General features: G+C 41.3%; 1 protein-coding gene across 1 annotated transcript in view; it reads right to left on the reverse strand.

Annotated features, from left to right (window-relative positions):
- Positions 1-20,173, reverse strand: part of LOC129745433 (WW domain-containing adapter protein with coiled-coil homolog) — a 30,896-nt gene extending 10,723 nt beyond the window's left edge. Inside the window, exons 1-2 of the mRNA XM_055738510.1 lie at positions 19,338-20,173; positions 19,067-19,091 (exon numbers count right to left, since the gene is read on the reverse strand). Coding sequence (XP_055594485.1) covers positions 19,067-19,091; positions 19,338-19,381 — 69 coding nt within the window. The 5' untranslated portion in view covers positions 19,382-20,173. The remainder of the gene's footprint in view (positions 1-19,066; positions 19,092-19,337) is intronic.
- Positions 20,174-22,435: the final 2,262 nt, after the last annotated feature.

Consider the following 22,435-nt stretch of genomic DNA (forward strand, 5'->3'; position numbering starts at 1 on the left):
AGAAACAAAAATGATATTGATTATTCAGTACAAAATATTCAATTTTCCCATACAAACCTCAAAGTTCAAATTTACTCATGTAAACGTTACTTAAAAATTCTACAGAAATCATGGATGAGTTTTGGACCAAAACGAAGCTCTTTAGACCCCAGGGTTTGAGAAATTCAAAAATGACCCCAAATCGACTCAGTCTAATTGCACATAATTGTCCGAGTTCGTCTTTAATTTTATCGTTACAAGCTCCACTTAAGTGTACTTCTAGACACAGGTCTTACCGTTTTTGGCAATATCTGGATAGTGTGCAATCACATCAGGATTAATGCACGATAAATATCGAGTGATGAGATAAGACAGGGGAGATCGTATACAGGGCTAGAAGCGCCCATGCGGTAAAAAAGTAGGCCAAAATAGTTACTTTGAAGTGAAATTAGGGTAAAATTAGTGACCAGATCAAGACGGAAACTAACTAAAAAATGACACTGAAAATTAAAACAAAACCTTTTAAAGACAATTCTGATAATTGAAAAACGTTTTTTGGAAGGCTCTTGGCCTCACTTGTAGAAAAGCAAAATGTTGGACAAAAGAGGAACATTTTAAATAAGCTTAGATAATTTAAGAATAGCGACCGCAGAATCCTAAAGTTCTAAAGAAACGATGGGAGGGAACCAAAGGATCGTACTGTAAAGACTTGCAAAACTAAGCCCGACAAGAACTTCGAGTTTATCCATTTTCTTTGTAAAAATCCCACAAGTTTTGGAAATTTATTCTATAGTGTCAGAACTATCAGAATTTTTTCAATGTCACTAAAACAGTTGAAAAAGTCTAAAATTATATTGAAAAAAGTTAACAGTTCAAAATAAATTTACAGAAACCAAAATTTTCAACAAAATTGTTATATGTGAGAGATCTACAAATGCAAATAAAAAACCAGCACATGTTTAACGAAAAGTTTAAAGAATTTACTTGAAATTGAGTTGCTATTTACATTTATAGAAATTTCATTTCATTAAAGAGTCATGAAATTAAAAATCTGAGGTCCTCATGAAAAAGTGACAAAACAATGCTAGAGTTTTGAAAAAAGTTATCTATCCTCTAGGACAAAATGTTGGCAGAAAATTGACAATTACTTGAAGAAGCTTAGCGAAAAAATTTACTTAAGATGATAATAACACAAAAAAGCTAAATAATTGAATGAGACTAATCTTCAAGGTAGAATATAATTTTTCAAATTTAAAACTAACTCAGAGAGAATTTACTTACAAAAATAGAACATTTCCTAAGAGGTTCACTGCAGACTTTATTGCATGATTCATGTTTTTTTTTTTCTGTTGGGGAGATAGTCCACTGCGTCCATTAAGTTGATCTATTGTGGATTACCCCGCGTTATTATTTTTACTTTGCTATGCTACTTGACACCCCTGCACTATTGGTTAAAGTTGCAGTTGCTTACCGGTAGCACTACGAGCACACACATATCGAGGTAGAATCTCCAAGTGCAATCTAAGTTCCCTTGAAAAGATCCATCCACATGCATGTGCTGCATCATTGAGGCGTACAATTACAAGGTATACACGGCTAGCATTTCACTAATGCTAAAACCGCCAACCTTCATCATACTATGTGTGCCAGGTTATGTCACGATCGGGATTCGATCTCATGAACGTTGGCTTAGAAGACAAGTATGCTATCCTCTAGGCCACGATCTGTTGGCATGATTCATGTATCAATCATTAGAAAGATTTACTAGAAAAAAAAATTGATGTTCAAAAAGGAAGGAATATAAAAAAAATATTCATAAATGATTTAACTCGACAATTTCTTTAAAAAATTAACAGATCCAAGAAACACCTTAGAAATATTGTATCCATCCAAGAAAAACCTTTTGGAATATTATAGAAAATATATCAGTAAACCTCTAAAAAGGTACTTAAATTACTTATCTACCAATCTTTCAAATGATTCAAAAATGTCTGGAAATAAGGGAACTTAGAAATGAAATAACTGATATTTTCGGTTCAATTGAGTCACTTTTCACAAGTTTACCTTCCATTTGATAAAACCAAGAGCATTGAAAGCATGGTATGTTTCAAGCCATGTGATTTAGTTCACTGTACAGATTTTGATTGATTTTTTTGTTTAAATTAAATTGAGAATTATATTTAACAAATTCATGCTTTAAAAGTCATAACACTTCAAATCTTGGTTAAACATGTTGTAATTAAACTTTAGGAAATATTTTTTCTTGACACGAATGCCAAAACTTTGGTAAAATGTCACAAACTAACAAAAAATTAAATATTTTTAGGCGAAAAACTATTTTTGTTTAAATTACAATTGTCATCCATATAATGTTTAAGTGTAAGCGATAGATCAAAACAAAACAAAACTATAATCTTCCTTACTGAATCTGAGCTATTCTCTCAATTTAGGTCGTGTGAATTCCCACAGGACTCGAAAGGAAAGAAAAGGATTCCGTCGAACAAATAATAAACTAATAACCTCAAAATAAACTAATGAATAGATACCCCAAGCAACCAAAAGTCTCATATCTACTTAAACTCGTGCCTCCAAAGTTCGAATTACGCTGAACAAAAGTTCCAAAGGGAATTGGTACCAAATTTCCTCGAATGTGAGCATGAAAGATACAAAAGATTCCTCAAATAGCCTTCTATGGACTTGAAGTTCCAAAATGTTCCTCAAATAGCTTTTTTGTGACATGGCATTCGCATCCACACGGTATAAAAGTTACAAATTAGATCTCAAATAGCCTTCTGTGGACTTCAAGTTCCAAGAAGTTCCTCAAATAGCCTTATTTGTGACATGTCAATCGCACCCACACATTATAAAAGTTACAAATTAGGTCTCAAATAGCCTTCTGTGAACTTCAAATTCCAAGAAGTTTCTCAATTAGCCTTTTTGTGACATGTCAATTGCATCCACACAGTATAAAAGTTACAAATTGGGTATCAAATAGCCTTCTCTGAACTTCAAGTTCCAAGAAGTTCCTCAAATAGCCTTTTTTGTGACATGTAATTCGCATCATTCAGAATAAAAGTTACAAATTGGGTCTCAAATAGCCTTCTATAGACTCGAAGTTCCAAAATGTTCCTCAAATAACCTTTTATGAGACATGTCCGCCATTTCATTAATATGAAATGTGAACGAACATCACAAAAGGGCATATAATAAATTAATCATTTTTTGGAGCTTGAAAATTGTTGAAATGTATAATTTATATTGAAACTTCAACTCAAAACAACTTAAAGCTAACTCGCAAATGATTGTTTTTGAAAAGAATAAATATTTTGACTTTAAAAAATTTCGTCCAACTGTATTTACTTACCACGAATTTATCACACATTGAAAGTCAGTTAAAGCAATTCATTAATCAAATATCAAGATAAACTCAAGGATTTGTATAATTTTATGCTTAACAGTTATAAACATGGAATTCCATTTCTTTAAAACCGATATTATTTTGTCGATTGATTTATACGCCGTTTCGTAATGTTTCTTAGTCATAATCAACATGCGTCTTTGCTGCTGGCCGCTGGCTGCACTTGAGGGTATTCTAGGAAGATTATAATCACTTCGAATTTTAGCTGCCGGTAAGGCAACATCTAGGCGTGGCGTCGTGGCAGCGTGTTCGGCTATCAACTCGGAAGATGGGGTTCAAATCTGGTACCAGGACTATTTTTTTCCATTAGGTTGTTTGATTGCTTGAGTAAGCAAATCAAATAATTGTGAAGCAGAACTGGCGTGCGTGCCGACATGTATCGAAAAAAATTAAAAACAAAGCAATTAAGTATGATCAATTGAGTGAGGGGATGGGAGGAATAAAGATGGATGCCGAGAAACCGGCAGCACCACATGGGCTGGTGATGACCAAAATGAGAGAGGAGAGGAAAATTATTTTTTGTTTTTGCTGATTAAACGTTTACTTGTGGGCTGAATAGAAGGCCGTTCAAATCAGTAATGGAACTTCAAAGTTTCAATAAGAACTTAAATTTTGGGCTGAATAAAAGGAACTTCAGCACATTGATTAAGCTGATTAAGCTGTGTTCGACCTTTTTAACGAGACTTTTGGTTGCTTGGACCACTTGTCGTGAAATAATACATGTAATGTTTTTAATAATGAGTAGAAAAAGTTTAAAAAATAAGCTCAGTTGTTATTATATATACAAAATAGTGACTTTAGGGACCAAATTTCAAAAAAAGTAACTTCTGAGTGACCAGCCTGAAAAAAGTGACAAAGTTACTAAATAGTGACCAACTTCTAGCCCTGCGTATAGCCATTTTATTCAAAAATCCATAGTAAAACAAACGACAGCTATTTCTGAATACAAGGATATCCTTGTCGGAAACATGACCAGAATCTTTTGCTTTCTTAATTGCCGATTTATTCCAATTTCTACTAGTCAGGTCGTTGTTCAATGAAGCAAGTTCAAACTAATCTAAACCGATCCAGCTCGGCAGGAGGATTCGTTTCAACCTGGTAGAAATCGATCGAAGTCAATTGGAAAGAGACTGATAATCAACTGTCAATCCATTTCCACTTGTTTCGACCTATTCCAACTAAACTTTATTGAACAGACTTACACTGAGCCAAAAATTCCCGACTTTTCGAAAAATTCCCGGCTTTTTCCCGCTTTTTTCCCGTTGAATTTCAAATCCCGTCTTTTTCCCGCTTTTCCCGTTTTTCCCGAATGGGTGGCCACCCTGATTGTTGCACTAAGAAACCTGGCCATACGGAACAGAGTATTTTTATTCTGGGTTCCAGGCCACTGTGGTATCCTAGGGAACGAAGAAGCAGACCAGCTAGCTAGGGAAGGATCTCAGGGCCTGTTAATTTGACCTGAACCTTTCTGCGGAGTATCGAGGAGTGCCTTGAGTATGGAACTCAAGAACTGGGAAAGCACCACTATTGTCTCCAAATGGAGAACAGCAGAGGGAGCAGCTCAGGCGAAAAGATTCATTGAACCAAGCGCACGACTCTCCAAAAACATGTTGAACCTAAGTAAACACGAGTTATGTTCTTACACAGGTCTCTTGACCGGACATTGTCCAACAAAACAACATATCAAACGGATAAACATTATTCAAAACGATGACTGTCGGTTCTGTGGGTTCGAAAAAGAAACTGCAGAGCATCTTCAATGCAACTGCTGCGCCCTCCTAAACAGGAGAGAGTGTGTACTTGGGGCAAAGTTAATAAGCGCACAAGACATATGGTTGCATATCAGCCCTAAGAAGGTTATATCATACATCTTTGATATCATACCTAAGGTTGCCAGAATTTTTTCAGCACGTGTCCGGGCAGGACGAACCAGGCAATTTTTATACAAAAACCTGGCAAAATCCGGGCATTCGATTTCAAATTGACGACCATAAATCCGGGCAATGCCCGGGCAAACTTTGTCAAAACTCTGAAATTCCTCAACAAAAAATCAAGAAAAAAAATTTAAAAAATGCTTTTTTTCATTCAAAATTTATCGATAGACTTTGAACCGGCTTCCAAAAACCTTTCATGATAATCTTTATAATACTTGCTCAAAAAATTCCGTTTTGGAGGTGTTTGTTGTTTTTTTTTTTGTTTAATTTGCCAAATACAGTGAATAAAACCGGACGAAATCCTGGCATTTTTCAATGATATCCGGGCAACCGGGCCGGGTCGGACTGTTCTTAAATTTAGTATTAAATATCCGGGCAAACCCGGATAAAACCGGGCAATCTGGCAACCTTAATTATACCCGATTGGGATAAAATGCTTAGTCTGCAATCAACTGTCACTTCAACCCATAGTGCAGGTGAGGCTGATAGCATATATTAACGGCGGGGTAATTACCACAATAGATCAATTACTGGTCGCAGTGGGCTCTCCCCTACAAGGAAAAAAAAATGACATTTCTCGCCACCTCAGTGATGCAAGGACTAATGCAAGAATGCCGCTAAAAGACCGAGCAGGTCAGTTATTGACCGATCGAACAGATCAGCTCAAACGATGGACTGAGCACTTCGAACAACTCTTCCGAGTCACGAATAGCGATGGCCAACAGAACCCGCAGCTCGAAGCGTCAACAGTAAGTCGCATTAGACCAGGCCCACCAATGGTTGCTAAACTTCGAATCGAGTACATTCAGCAATATATCTATCAACCCATCATCGCACCAACAGTTGCTAACTTGATTCGAGAAATAGCATTCGAGCAGTAGGTTGTTACAGGATGCGTTTATGTAGCAAGATGGTAGCAACGCAGCCAGTCGTCGCTATCAGAAAATAAACAAACACAAATACCAACCTGGATCGCGATAATGGGTGCGAAAATCAGTAAGTAGATAAACACGCAACCAATCAAAACATCTTAAATACCGACCGAAACAGCAACGTCCGGTGGGCTTGGTTTTAATGGCGTCAACTCGGAATCGCCCTCGCAAGCTGAAATAGAAGCGGCCGTCAAAAACATGAAATCCAACAAAGCACCTGGGATCGATTGCATCCCTGCTGAAATGCTGAAAGCCGACCCTGCCCTGTCAGCACAAATGTTGCACCATCTTTTCGCTGACATCTGGGATACTGCAACATTCCCGGCCGACTGGATGCAGGGTATCCTCGTAAAGGTCCCGAAGAAAGGAGACCTGACAGAGACCTGCGGTAACTGGCTAGGTATAACGTTGATCTGTACAACCCTCAAAGTACTTTGCAAAGTGATCCTGAACAGGATCCAGGAGAAAATCGACGCTACACTCCGACGGCAACAAGCTGGATTCCGATCCGGATGATCATGTGTGGACCACATCACAACGCTACGAATCTGGAACATATCAACGAATTCCAGGACTCTCTTTTGCTGGTGTTCGTTGATTTCGAAAAAGCATTCGACCGACTTAACCATGAAAACATCTGAGCGGATCTGAGGCGACGAGGGGTCCCAGAGAAACTAGTCCATCTCATCGAAGCACAATACGAGGCATTTTCGTGCAAGGTCTTGCACGACGGTGTCTTGTCCGAACCAATCCCGGTAACTGCTGGAGTGAGACAAGGATGTTTTCTATCACCGCTACTTTTTCTAATCGTAATGGATGAGATTCTGATTGGATCGATCGACTGTGCACCGAACCGAGGGTTGCCGTGGAATCCTTTAACAATGGAGCAACTGAACGACCTTGACCTGGGTGACGATATTGTATAGCTCGCTCAAACACAACCGGATATGCAGAGCAAACTCGACGACCTCACCGAAAGTTCCAAGGCAGCAGGTCTCAAAGTCAATGTCGGAAAAACCAAGTCGATGGAGATCAACACAGCAAATCCCTCCAGTTTCATGGTAGCTGGGCAACAAGTTAAGAAAGTGGAGTGCTTCCAGTATCTTGGTAGCAAGATCGCCTGATGGTGGTACCAGGAAAGACATCGAAACCCGGATCAGAAAGGCCCGATTTGCGTTTGCGAGTCTCCGAAACATCTGGCGGTCACGCCAGATCTCTCTACGAACAAAAATCCTAATCTTCAACTCAAACGTCAAATCCGTATTGTTGTATGGGTGTGAAACTTGGTGCACATATGCGGTAACGACGCGAAAACTGCAAGTATTTGTAAACAGCTGCCTGCGGAATATCATCCGCGCTTGGTGGCCTGGCAACTGGATCTCGAATGAGGAACTACATCGCCGGTGTCATCAAAGGCCGCTAGAAATCGAGATTCGGGAACGTAAGTTGAGATGGATTGGGCACACGCTGCGAAAAGATGAAAACGAGATTTGCAGAGAGGCGCTAGACTGGAATCCAGAAGGACATCGAAGAGGCAGACCCAGAAACTCGTGGCGGCGAAGCCTAGCCGCTGAAATCCGAACTGTCGACGAGAATTTTGACTGGGACCAGGTGAAGACGCTGGCTCCGATCGTCAACAGTGGAGGTCTTTTACCACGGCCCTATGCACCGGAAGATCGGCGCGGGATCATGAGGTAGGTTAAGTAGGTATCTGACCACGATCAGGTATCAGGTATCAGAATGGGGGTAGGCTTAATAGCGGCACGTTATCCAAACATACGGGAAAATTGTGCCTAGCCTTTTTTTTTTATCCAAGATTTCATCATTTACCTGAGAAACCTGAAAAACCTATAAAAGGAAGAAATAAATTCAATCTATTTAAGATGGCATAAAGCCTTTCCACTAGGGATTATTAGCATTAAAGCTCTTTTCTACATTCGGTAAGGAATGATAGAATGTTTTTCAAGTTTAATTTCTTAAACTCAGATTCGCTTAAAGCGTAAGATCCCAGAGTACGAAAACGTAGTCTGGCAAATGAGGGGCAGTTACATATAAGATGGAAGGGATCTTCCACATCTGATTCACAACTACCACATACTGGAGATTCAGCACGCTGAATGTTGTGCATGTGATAGTTGAGTTTACAATGACCGGAGAGTGCTCTGATCAAGATGCTGCAATGAGATTTATTTAAAGTTAATAAGTAACTCGATATGATTGGAGATGGTTTTTCTAAAAATAATTTAGTTTGACGACAAGTGTCCAACTCTTCCCAGTATCGTTCATGCTGGTTAGAGGACCAAGTTTGAATTTGGTTTCTGAACCAACATGGTGATATTGGGACAGCCGGCTCTGGTCCGTAAAATTCCTCTTCCGACCCAGCTCTAGCGAGTTCGTCGGCGCATTCGTTTCCAAAAATTCCCTTATGTCCGGGTACCCATAGAAGGTTTAATCCATTGCCTTCAGCAATAGGCAAGTAGGTAAGGTAGGTTAAGTAGGTATCTGACCACGATAGAAACAAGACGTAATAAATACTTTATTAATTATTTTACTTGTTTTACTTATAAAAGAATACAACATTCTTTTGGCGACGAGGAATTTCAAGAACCTCCGAAAGCAACCCAACTCCTATTCCTGAAACCTTCAAGCAACAACCGATTCAAGATGACCGACAAGGCTTTTCGAGACGCGATTATCCAGCTTCAACGAACTTATCAAAAACCAGCAGCGGCAGATTGCAGATCTCCAACGGACGAACGCCAATCCGGCTGGCAGTGAGCGAATTATCGAGTCCCTCGCAACTGGTATCTACGAGTTCCGGTACGGTCCTGAAGGCGGAATATTTTTTGAATCCTGGTACGCGCGATGTTTTCAAGGAAGACGGCAGGCAGTTGGACGACAACGCAAAGGTGAGGTTGCTTCTCCGTCAGATTGGCACGCAGTTCCACTAACGCTACGTGAACAGTATTCTGCCAAAGTACCCCCGAGAATTCCGTTTCGAAGAAACCGTCACGAAATTGAAGAAACTTTTCGGAAGTCTGTCTTCAGTACGTGAAACTGTCTTCAGTACGTGAAGAACGATGCTGATGATTTTTCCACCTACGCAGCCTCCATCAACAAACACTGTGAAGCGTTCCAGTTGACAAAGCTCTTCAACGATCAATTCAAGACGCTCCGGTTCGTCTGTGGTCTCCAGTCACCACGCGATGCAGACATCCGGATACGATTGATTGGCAAGCTTGAAGTAGAGAGTCCGCAACCGCCGGTGATGGAACCATTCTGACGCTAGAAAACCTAGTGGAGGAGTGCAATCGGATCATCAACGTCAAACAAGACACAAAAATGATCGAGAAGGGAGAAACGACAAGTACGTCAACAGCATCACTCATCATTCGAAGCCTTCTAGCAAGAAGGTCCCGAAAACACCCTGCTGGTTGTGTGGAGACCAACATTACGTCAGGGATTGCCCTTATCAACATCGTTATTGCAGCAAGTGCAAGAAGAAGGGACACAAAGATGCAATGTGGTGGAAAGAGAGGTGATGAGAAAGAAACGTTGCAAAAGTAGAAGTAAAGTTTTTTCTTCGTAAGCATAGTTACCATGACAGAAGTGACGTCACTACCGACCATTTTTGCGACGCATTTTGCCTAGGTTAAATGAAGCTCCCTGACAACGACGCGTCGTGACGCAGGGCTTGTTTATGTTTATTTTTCTTTTTTCTCTCCGACGTGCAATAGTGTGCGTTCCTTTGCGCCACCTTAGTAAAAGTGTACCTCATTGACAAAGATGGTTATTGTTCCTCTGCTGAGCAGAAACCATTCAAGCCGGTCGACCAACCAAAGCCCAAGGACACCGTCAAATCCAATGGCACTTTGGTTAATCGATTGGACCACTCCCCACTAAACGAAAATACATCAAAGTGGATCTCAAGAACTTCCCAGTCCAGTTACAACTAGACAGTGCGTCGGACATTACAATCATCTCCGAACAGGTCTGGAAAACAATTGGTCAACCAGCAATTCAAGAGCCGGAAGTTGTAGCTGTCAGCGCATCAGGAGACGAGATTGTTATCATCGGTGAATTCCTTGCAAACATCACCGTCCATGGTACCACCAAGCAAGGCCGAGTTTTCATTTCAACCAACCCGGATCTCAAAGTCTTCGACCTCGATACGATTGATCAGTTCAATCTCTGGTCGGTTCCATTCAACACACTGATCCAGTCCGTGCAGCAGAAATCCAATATTCGACATTGCAGTTTCTTCGCCGCAAAATCTCCGAGGAAAACCAATCTGGAGTCATGGCCGATTCCAACGAAGCCATGGGAGTGCACCCATGTGCACTACTCTAGTCCTGTGGATGGCTACTACTACCTATAGCTATAGCTATAGCTATCGTTGTCGCCTATTCCAAGTGGACCGAAGTTTTCCGTACCCGCAGTACGACAACCACCGCAACACTTGAGATCCTTCAAGAAACCTTCGCAAGGTAAGGACATCCACGTACCCTGGTAACAGGAAACAGTTCCCAGTTCATGAGCACGCACTGAAAAGGGAACTTAAGAAGCTCGTCAAGGGGGAAAGCAGGGAAACTTTCCAGCATCTTCAAACTCTGTTGTCCACGTATCGTTCAACACCGAATTAAAACGCTCCCGAAGGAAAGACACCTGCCGAACTTTTCCTGAAAAGACCGGTTCGAAAAACTCTGGATCTTACCAAGCCGCAGATTCCGAGCCCAACTGAAATGAGCACGAAGCAACGCCTTGATGATAGTTTCATCCAGCCTCCTGCCACTATCCATTCCCAGTCTCCTGACCGTTTAGTCCAAAATCGTAGGCTTTCCAGTTGGCTGATGCACTATACGATCTTTCTTAAAGGGGGAGATATCAAGGAATAGTCGAGATAGCCATGACTTGCTGTCATGGCTATGCAGTAACAAACTAGAAAATTTTCATCAGTCGTATTCTGACCACGATAGAAACAAGACGTAATAAATAATTTATTCATTATTTTCCTTGTTTTACTTATCGAAGAATACAACAAAAATAAACTCATTCAGGACCAATTTTGGTTAAAAAAAACTACGACAATTGATGAACTATTTTAATTATAGACACATTTCAATAACACGTTCCTCGGTATTCTTACTGGGAAAGAATCGATACATGTTATAAAGGTGTCAAGAATTTCTTACAATCAAAACTAATAGAATTGATGAAAAAAAAATACCTTAAATCTTTTTCCAGATAAACATGGCTCCAATTTTCGGTTTGTTCATAAAAAATCGCAATTCTTGTGATAATTTTTACCCTCAAATTAAAGGACCCGTTACTTTTTTTCGAGTATAAACCCGAATGACGGGCAATGTGTTTGCTTTAAATTAGAAAGAAATAAGTAGGTGTAAGAAAGCAGGTTTAAAAATAGAAAATTAAAAACCCAACCCAAACCCCAATTGAAAAAAAAAAATCAGAATACCTTCAAAACAAAACAGGGGCCTAAAGCTAAATAGAAATACTATGAGAAAAGTTCGTACGTGGAACTAGGTAATATGATATTCGAGGTGGAATAAAATCAACAGAAAAAAATCATATTAAATAGAAAACCAAACTGAAGCGGACGTGCTTTTCCCTCGCTAGTGGTTCACAAAAACAAAAGTGTTAGAACGGGTGTTTTTTCTTGGTTCTTATCTAACCAAGAGTGTGTTCCGAAAGTGCATTTTGTTTCCCCAATTATCCGGACTTATTTGCCGTTACCGGGAAGCAAAAGTACCTGCAGAACAATAGTGCCAGTTCATCTAGTTTCCGCATCATCACGATATCCAGAGCAGAAGACAATAGAATCTGCCGGTGAATAGATAGTCGCCAGCCAGGTGGTATAGGGTGTACCCTAGAGTAGGGGGTACCCAATTAACCAAGTTTGGTTATTTTTTCCCAAAAAAATATTCTTTTGGTTTTTTTTTCTTTTTCTTTTGGTTTTTTTCTTCGTTTTCTACTATTGTTGTTATTATTACTTTATTATATACATATTTTTCCTTTTTACTACTATTTACTTTTTTTGATTTTTTTTTGTAAATTGTTATATTTTAGGTTTTTTTTATCTCCGCTCTAAGCCCATTAGCTCGAAAAACGCCGACTAATGGATGACGACGGCGAGGCGGGTAAAGATCCTCCCTCTCTAGAGGATCATGATTCCGAGGAAATACTTTCCGAGGAATTTATCGAAGAACACCCCATGTATCTTTCGGACACGGAAGACACCTCTTCCCCTTTACCGTTGTCCTGTAATCTGCTCTTCTCCTCAACTCCCTTTGTATTTGGTAATGGTGAATCATCATCAACCTCTGCTCAAGAAACTAACGAGCTACCCAAACCTCCCCCTCGCCGTCGGGTTTACCAACCTGAATCGACGGGACCTTGGGTAGTTTACATCCGGTCCAAAATGAATGGGAAATCACCCAATGTGATTTCAATCGCCCGGGACCTTGATCGTTCTTACCCTTTCGTAATCAGCTACCAGCCGATGAGACCGCACAAGATGCGCATTGTTGTTGGTAGCCTGAAGGAAGCAAATGCCATTGCTTGTGACCCGAAGTTTACGATCGAATACCGCGTATACGTTCCCGCTCGTGACGTGGAAATCGACGGAGTGGTAACCGAAGAGGGTTTGACCGTCGATGATCTTGTGAATTCCGGGGTTGGCCGATTCAAAGACCCTGGTCTTCCCATGGTCAAGGTGCTGGACGCGCGTCAGTTGAAATCAGCATCAGGCGAGGGGGAAGAACGAACATTTTCCCTGTCGAACTCCTATCGTGTTACCTTTTCCGGCACTGCACTTCCTGATTTCGTTGCGATCGGGAAGGTTCGTCTACCTGTGAGACTTTATGTGCCTTCGGTCATGTTCTGCCAGAATTGCAAGCAGTTGGATCATACGGCCGCCTACTGTTGCAATCAGGCACGCTGCTCTAAGTGCGGGGAGAAGCATGCGGAAGCTTCGTGTGAAGTACAAGCAGTAAGCAAGTGTTTGTATTGCACAGGCGAGGAATCTCATGCTCTCTCGGCGTGTCCGAAGTACATATCGCGCCGGGAAAAAAATCAAGACTTCTTTAAAAACCCGCTCTAAAAAATCATATAGAGACATGCTGATGAAGTCTTTGCCAATCGTCTCAGAGAACCAGTTTGGCCTTCTAAGTGAGTATGAATCCGAAGGGGAGGATCCATGTGAAGGAACATCAGCTGGGCCATTTGTTAAAAAAAATGTTTCACAGGCTCCAAAAAGGAAACGCACAACTAACACACAACCCCGTTCAGCTGTCAACAAAGTTAATAAATCCAAAAATCCTCAAAGTGGAAATAGTTATTCTAACCCTCCTATTCAGAGCCCTCCGGGTTTTAATCCGTCCTCGAAGGACTTCCCTCCACTTTCTGGTAAGTCAAAACCCCAGACTTCCCTTCAGAATTCAGGACCATCAGTAGCTAACAGGAATGCAACAATTCCCAGAGAAACTGCACCTGATCCATCGTCGAACAGTTTGCCCAGCTTTTCGGATGATGGTAAGATGAAATTTTCGGAAATTGTTGCGTTCATCCTGGACTTTTTCAGTGTACCAGCAGGCTGGAGGACTATGATTAATATGTTTGTACCTCTTTTAAGAGAAGTCTTGAAAAAGAAAGCTCTCACTATGACCCTCATCGCAGAAGCAATTTCTTTTGATGAATAACTCGTCCACTGAGGTAAGAGAAATTGTTTCTGTATTGCAATGGAACTGCAGAAGTATTTTACCAAAACTAGACTCCTTTAAAGTATTGGTACACAATTTGAATTGTGATGTGTTCGCGTTATGTGAAACTTGGCTCTCACCTAACATTGATTTCAACTTCCATAGCCACAATATTATTCGCCTGGATCGAGATGGGCAAAGAGGGGGTGGTGTTCTTTTGGGGATCAAGAAATGCTACTCTTTCTATCGTATTCCACTACAACCATCTCCAGGTATTGAAGTCGTCAGTTGCCAAGCTAGAATTAAAGGCCAAGACCTTTGCCTAGCCTCGGTATATATTCCGCCAAATTCAAGCGTGAGCCGGAACCAATTGGCGAATATTATTTCACTTCTCCCAGAACCCCGGCTAGTTCTGGGAGACTTCAACTCCCATGGCGTGGGCTGGGGTAGCTCACGTGATGATGATCGTGCTAACATTATTTATGAGCTGTGCGACGACTTCAACATGACTGTCTTAAACAATGGGGAAGTGACTCGAATTAATGGATCCCAATCACAGCATAGTATTTTAGACCTTTCTTTAGCTTTTTCCTCTCTGAGCTTGGATTGTACGTGGAAGGTAATCCAAGACCCTCAGGGAAGCGATCATTTGCCTATCAATATTTCTATCACCAGTGGTCGTAGTCCATCCGAAGAGATCAATATTCCTTATGACCTCACAAAGAATATAGATTGGAAAAAGTACGCATCGGGTGTCATTGATGCCATCGAGTCAACGGACGAACTGCCTCCGGAGGCAGAGTATAGTTTCATTTCCGGGACAATTGTGGACTGTGCAATCGGGGCACAGATCAGACGGAATGACAATTCGACGATACAGAAACGGCCTCCCACTCCGTGGTGGGATGGAGACTGCTCACGTGCGCGAGGAGAAAAGTGCAAGGCGTTTGTTGAGTTTCGCAGAACCGGATTGCCAGAAAAATTCCAACGTTACTTGGCCTTAGAACGCAAGTTCAAGAACTTGATCAGGGGCAAGAAACGCGGGTACTGGCGGCGATTCGTGGATGGGTTATCTCGAGAAACGTCTCTGCGCACGCTTTGGAAAACAGCACGAAACATGCGAAATCACACACCTTCGAACGAAAGTGAGGAAAGCTCGAGTCGATGGCTGACACAGTTCGCGAAAAAGGTCTGTCCGGACGCAGTACCAACACAGAAAATATATCGGAATACAGAGAATAGTTCCGAAACGGAGGATCAATTCTCGATGGTCGAACTCTCACTTGCGCTCTGGTCTTGTAACAATTCTGCTCCCGGTCTGGACAGAATCAAATTCAACTTGTTGAAGAATCTGCCAGATACCGCTAAGAAACGCTTGTTGAATTTATTCAATAAATGTTTAGAGATGAACATTGTTCCGCATGACTGGAGACAAGTGAAAGTCATCGCCATCCAAAAACCGGGAAAACCAGTTTCTGATTACAACTCGTATAGGCCGATTGCAATGCTCTCGTGTCTCCGGAAATTGCTCGAAAAAATGATTCTCTTTCGGTTGGATAAATGGGTTGAATCAAACAATCTGTTGTGGATTCCGTAGAGGCAAGGGTACGAACGACTGTCTAGCATTACTTTCATCAGACATTCAATTGGCGTTTGCCCAAAAAGAGCAGATGGGGGCAGTATTTCTGGACATCAAAGGGGCATTCGATTCGGTGTCCATAGAAGTACTATCTAGTAATCTTAACTCTTGCGGACTTTCACCAATATTGAATAATTTTCTTAATAACCTGTTGTCTGAAAAAATCATGCTCTTTAGTCATGGAGAAACCAACGTTGAACGAATTAGTTACATGGGTCTACCCCAAGGCTCATGTTTAAGCCCCCTGCTATACAACTTTTATGTCCGAGAAATCGATGCTTGTATGGCACAAAATTGTACGCTAAGACAGCTTGCGGATGACTGTGTTGGTCATATCACAGGTAAAAAAGGCACTCAAATTAAACCTCCGTTATGAGAAACTCTAAATAATTTATCACATTGGGCCAGGAATCTAGGCATCGAGTTTTCGCCTAGTAAAACCGAGTTAGTAGTTTTTTCAAGGAAGCATTCCCCTCCTCAAATAGAGCTCCTTATGATGGGCAGAACTCTAACTCAATCTCTTAGTTTTAAATATTTGGGTGTCTGGTTCGACTCTAAATGCCTCTGGGGTAAACATATTAGGTACTTGACTCAAAAATGCCAAAAGAGAATCAATTTTCTTCGAACGATTACTGGAACCTGGTGGGGTGCTCATCCACAGGACCTCATCAGGTTATACCAAACAACGATACTGTCGGTCATAGAATACGGAAGCTTTTGCTTTGGGTCCGCCGCGCAAACCCACTTGATTAAACTTGAACGAATACAGTATCGTTGTTTGCGTATTGCCATGGGTTGTATGCAATCAACACATACGATGTGTCTCGAAGTACTGGCGGGAATAATGCCGTTGAAAAATCGGTTCTTCGATCTATCGCTACGTTTCCTAATTCGAAGTGTAACTATGAATCCTTTGGTGATAGAAAATTTGGAAAGGCTTATGAATTTAAATTCGCAAGTAAAATATGTAAACGATTATAATACTTTTAGTCAATTAGAAATAAACCCTTCTTTATTAAATTCGGACATGAGTCACTTTTACCCGATTAGCAGTTCCTTAATAAAATTCGATCTGTCCATGACCGATGACATCCGTGGAATTCCAGATCACGTCCGACCCAACGTCATTCCTTCAATCTTTGCATCAAAAGTACGTGAAATTGATCCTACAAAAATGTTCTTTACTGATGGTCCTAGAATCGACGGCGCGACTGGTTTCGCAGTGTACAATGAGCGCTTTGAAGCTTCGGTCAAGCTTCGAGAGCCATGCTCCGTTTACGTTGCCGAACTAGCCGCAATTTATTGTACCTTGGAACACATTCGCACACTGACCATAGACCACTATTTCATTTATTCGGATAGTCTCAGCTCCGTTGAGGCGATTCGATCGATGAAACTGATGAAGCGCTCTTCCCATTTTTTGCTGGAAATTTCAGGGATATTGGGCGCTTTGATCGAAAATTCGTACAGGATTACCTTTGCTTGGATCCCGTCTCATTGTCTTATTCAAGGCAATGAGAATGCGGACTCATTGGCTAAGGTGGGTGCGTTACAAGGTGAAATCTTTGAGAGGATAATAACTTACAAAGAATATTTTTCAATACCTCGCACTTTAGCGATTAATGCTTGGCAGTCTAGCTGGGATAATGGCTCAAAGGGACGTTGGCTCCATACGATTATCCCTAAGGTTCCGACGAAGGCATGGTTTAAGCATTTTAACATGAGTCGCGATTTCATTCGCGTGGTTTCTCGGCTCATGTCAAATCACTGCCGGCTTGACGCGCATTTGTTTCGTATACAACTAGTTACAAGCAATGTTTGTGTTTGTGGGGATGGCTACCACGACATTGATCATGTTGTGTGGACGTGTGAACGGTTTGATCGATCGAGGGCTTGGCTACTGGAAACCCTTAGGGCCCGACGTAAACTACCTGGTGTTCCAATTCGAGACATCTTGGCAAACTTAGATTTAGAATATTTGTACCCCATCTACAAATATCTCAAACTGTCTGACTTGGTCGTTTAGTCCTCTTCCCCTCTGTCTATACTCTATCTAATGCTCGTTTCGTCTAATTATTAGAGCAAACTTTCATCCGACAGGTCCTACAGCACCACAAAGAAGGCTGGCCAGGAAGTCGAAACCCTGAGGTAGCTATCGAAACCACAGCTACAGGAAGCCATCACCGGACCCTAACGGAAACTGTTCTTGGAAGTGACCCCAGTTAATCCCCTTCTCTTTCCTATATTAAGATATGAAATAACAGTTGAGTAGCCGCGACGATTACGGCCCCCCTCTTACTAACCCAAAGTTAGGAAAAATACTCCCGGCACATAAAAACTTCATAAGTAAAATGCCTTAATAAAACCATTTGTATATAAAAGAAAAAAAAAAAGAAAACCAAACATAAATGTTGATAACAGGGTTTGAAATCTAAATGTATAGCCAATACCTAATTAAAGTTCGAATCCAAAACGCCTGGCGTCATAAGACGGCGGTCGGAAGAAAGTCGGTAAAGTAAGATTTTCTTTATAATTTGTTCTTTTTACTAAATTTACAGGGTTAAGTTAGTTATTACTAATCAATTCATAATCAGTAGTGCAATCAATGTATGCAAATATTTGAACATTAATGATGGAATACCCACTTAGATTTTGTAATAGCTTTATTAGAGAATTGTTTACTAAAGATTCATTCTGAAAACACTAATAATGATATTTTACCTAGAGATAAAACTGCAAACTTTCGAGAAAAAATTTATATTAATAAGGAGGAAATAAAAATGATCAAGTTTACATGCATTTTCCTTGCAAATACAGAACAAGGATAAAGAATCTAATTTATAAACAATATTTTGAATTCGTTTTCAAAACTGCGTGCCCTTGAAAAAAATATTTTGATGAGAATGCCTAATTTTTACTTCCGGTTGCCTAAACTTAGAAGAGGTTTGTTTACATTTTCAAATAACAAAACCAATATCATATCTCACACAAAATTACAATGATTAATGGTGAGTTTTTTTTAGTCAACTAGAAATCAGCAACGCGAAACGCCAGATATAGTAGAGAAGGCGTGGGCGCGCGGGGGTGTGAATGCAATAGGGCAGCAGAGGCTGCTGGAGGGAGAAGCGAAAAAAAGGGGAGAGTTATTTAGCGTAAAAAGATGTCGGCAAAAAAAAAATCCATGCCAAATGAGAGCAACCGAGACGGGGTTTAGAAATTTTCGTCGTGATAACAACTTTAGGCGTAAACGAATTCCTACAATCGAAATTCTGTCGGTGGTCAATGATTTTTCCTGGTTTGTCGAAAAAAGAACCAAAATAGAATCATAGGGAAGTTAAGATTGTTTCATTCTATCTTTGCGAGCCCAATCAGTTAAATACCTTCAGTGAGGGAAAAATCGATTGATATGACCTCGGATGCAAAATTTTTGTTTTCACATTTATAATTACCTGATACTGATGGGACTGGTGGTACCTGGATGAGAAAAAAGAAACAAAAGAAAAATAAAATTAGATATTTATTTTTAAATTAGTTTTTGATTAGTAGTGAAAGAGATCGATCAACAGCTAGGCAATTCTATGATGCTAGAATTGAAAACAAGTTTGATTATTACAACCAATTTAATTTTCGCTAGCATCAAGTACTGCTTATGGTCAAATCGAAAAGCGGACCTTCTACCGAGATCCGGAAGAAAAATCAGAGGAAAAAATGGATCTTTACCCATCGTTTAATAAACGTTGCGGTTTCCTGGCATGCATTACCATTTAATGCACTGCCCTTTCCTTGGAGTTTGTAGGCCAAATAGAGTCCAGTGGAACTGGTTCTGAAGATTCAAACGAGCGCCCGGAATTGGCCGCCGTTCCGGATACTCCGGTTGCGATAACGAAGTGCCACTTGAATCAAATACTTCCGATTGTGGCAGGTAATGCATCCGACTGGATTTTGAAGCTTAAGACGAGCTGGATTCAGCTCAATATACAAAAAAATTGGCCAAGAAAATTGCAATTGCAGCAGTCCCCTCCTCTTTTCGTCGTCGTCGTCTTCGTTTTCTTTCTTTGCTTTCGGACGATTTTTTCTGCTGGCCGCTGATTGTGTGCGTACAGAAAAAAGATTTCTTCGTCGTTTTTTGACCAAATTCTGTGAATGCAAATTTCAATTTCAAAGTTTAAATTCTGCCCTTTCCGGCTGCCATCATCCAATTTCTAACGGGAAATAGAAAATCCGAAATTCTTCCCCTTCTCGCCGTTTTCCTCCTCCGACAATCCAAGTGTGTGATATCTCTTGAGGGAAACTCTTCCGGAGAATCAAAAAAAAAAAAAACTACAAAACCCAACCCCCGTTTTTCGGATACTCCGACCTAACAACAAACCGTCGCGAATAATCTTTCCACTGCCAATCTTTTCTACGGTCCTTATTACAACTTTCAACCATGGAAAAAGTTTCAATTAAACTCTCTTTTCTTTAGCACTACGCCGCCATCACTGTGAAATACGAACAAAATTGCTTTTCTGTCCCTGATGTGTGAGATGATCAGGCTTCTCTCGCCGCTGGCTGCCTTCAGTTCTCTTTAAAACAAAATTACATTTTCGCCCGATGTTCCATATAGGCTTTCCTGTTCACGCACAATGGTTGAACCGGTTGAACGGCTAGAGAGTAGAGCAGGATAGAACGGCGCGATACGGGCGAAAATTGCGTGCTCGCGCAATCGATTTTTCACAGTTTGACATTTCTCGCGTCACAGTGACAGCGAGAAAAATAAAGACGTCTGAATCGGATAAATGAAGGGGTGCCAGGTGTCCTAATTTTTCAGGATTTGTCCTAACTTTCGAGAAACCGTCGATTTATTTTTAAAACGCTTGAATACATTTCGTCTCGTATCGCTCATAGTGAACAGTCGCGTTTCGAGATTTCGTCCAATATATCCGGGTGTTTCGTTCCGTTCGGGCGTTTAATACGGTGTTTTGTACCGCGCTATACGTTTTTCTGCCAAAGGCAGACCCCAGCTCGCCAAAGTGGTGCTATTATAGTGTTGGTCGACAAAAAAAAAGGTTTTTTTCTGGCTAGCTGACTGCCCTCAACTGGTCACCACGAGGGCCGCCGCCATTGTTTGACTCATCATCATCATCAATCTGGTCGTTCTTGCTCGAGCCGAGACTTGACGTGGCAGCCATCTTCGAAGAAGGACCACGTGGTTGGGATCACCACTGAAGGAGCCAATCAAAACAAAAATCAAGTTTGTTATACTTTTCTTACTTTTCTCTTTTTCTAATTCTATTTTTTCTCTATTATATATTTCGATCAAATTGAGCTTCGCTTTTATTTTCATGAAATATGAGCGAAGGCGGGGGGTCGGACCCGCCAGAGGTGGATGGTGAGCAAATCATCTATGAGGATGAGGAGCATCTGGAGGATTCAGCTGTAGCTGGTTTTTCGAATGCTCATCCTTCTCCGCCAGTTGATATTGCTACTCCATCTGCAGCTGCGGGAAAAACAACCCGACTCCGAGTTTATCCTGATAATTCATCCTCTTCTGGGCCGGGGGTGGTTTTCATCCGGCCCAAAACTAACGGAAAACCATTAAATTTAGTGCAGATCACGAAAGATCTGGCTAGGTGGCCCTCCGTTACCAGTGTTTCCAAAGTACGTCCGAACAAATTGCGCGTTGTTGTGGCCGACCGGAAGGCCGCAAACGGAATTCTTGCCAGTAATTTTTTTAATTTAGAGTATCAGCTCTATATTCCATCTCGAGACGTAGAGATCGAGGGTGTGATCACCGAATCGAGTTTGGAGGCTGAATACGTTAAGTCTCACGGCGTAGGTAAGTTCAAGAGCCTTGATTCGACTTCGGTCGGAATCTTGGATTGTCGCCAACTCATGACTGCCTCCGTCGTTGATGGCGTTACCAAGTATTCGCCTTCAGCCTCGATTCGGGTTACATTTGCAGGAACAGCCCTCCCTCATTACGTCTTGATTGACGGAATTTTAAGGCTTCCAGTACGCCTTTATGTGCCTCGCCCAATGCAATGCAAGAATTGCATCAAGTTGGGGCATACTGCTTCGCATTGCTGCAACAAGAAGCGATGCTTGCATTGTGGGGAGAATCATGGGGAAGGAGCATGCTCAGCAGTTGAGCAAAAATGCGTCTATTGCGGGGGCTCACCCCATGATATCTCCTCCTGCGAGGCATTTCAGGCAAGCTGGGATAAACAGAGGCGCTCTTTAAAAGAACGCTCCAAGCGTTCTTATGCCGCCATATTAAAGAGCGCCTCTCCACCGGTCCAACCTCAGACCAGTAACATTTTTTCTGTGCTGTCAGTTGACAATGAAGACACAGATACGGCTGATGAAGTTCAGCCAGTCTTCGTTGCAGGAGGCTCTCGGAAGCGAACAAAGGCGCCTTCTCCGAAAATACCAGCTAAAATAGCTACGGTTGTCTCTTCCAATAGAAACGAGAAAAAGTCGACTGCTGCTGAAAAGGAAAAACAAGTTCCTCCAGGTTTCCGCGGAAATGCACCACTGCAGAATAAACCAACAGCTGCGGGAGCTTCGCAAACCCAAACCCCAAACGTGATGCCAGAAGTAACGACTCAGTCTGGGCTCTTTAAGTTGACTGACATTTTGAACGGATTTTTTTCGTGTTTTAATGTATCAGAACCCGTGAAAGACATTGTATTTGCAATGCTTCCTGTATTAAAGACATTTTTAAAGCAATTGATGCAAACTTGGCCCCTCCTTTCAGTGTTTGTATCTCTCGATGGCTAATTTACGCCGAGAGGTCGGAGATATCACTGTACTACAGTGGAATTGTCGTAGTCTTA

This window comes from Uranotaenia lowii, chromosome 2 (assembly GCF_029784155.1).
Source record: "Uranotaenia lowii strain MFRU-FL chromosome 2, ASM2978415v1, whole genome shotgun sequence".
NCBI lineage: Eukaryota > Metazoa > Arthropoda > Insecta > Diptera > Culicidae > Uranotaenia > Uranotaenia lowii.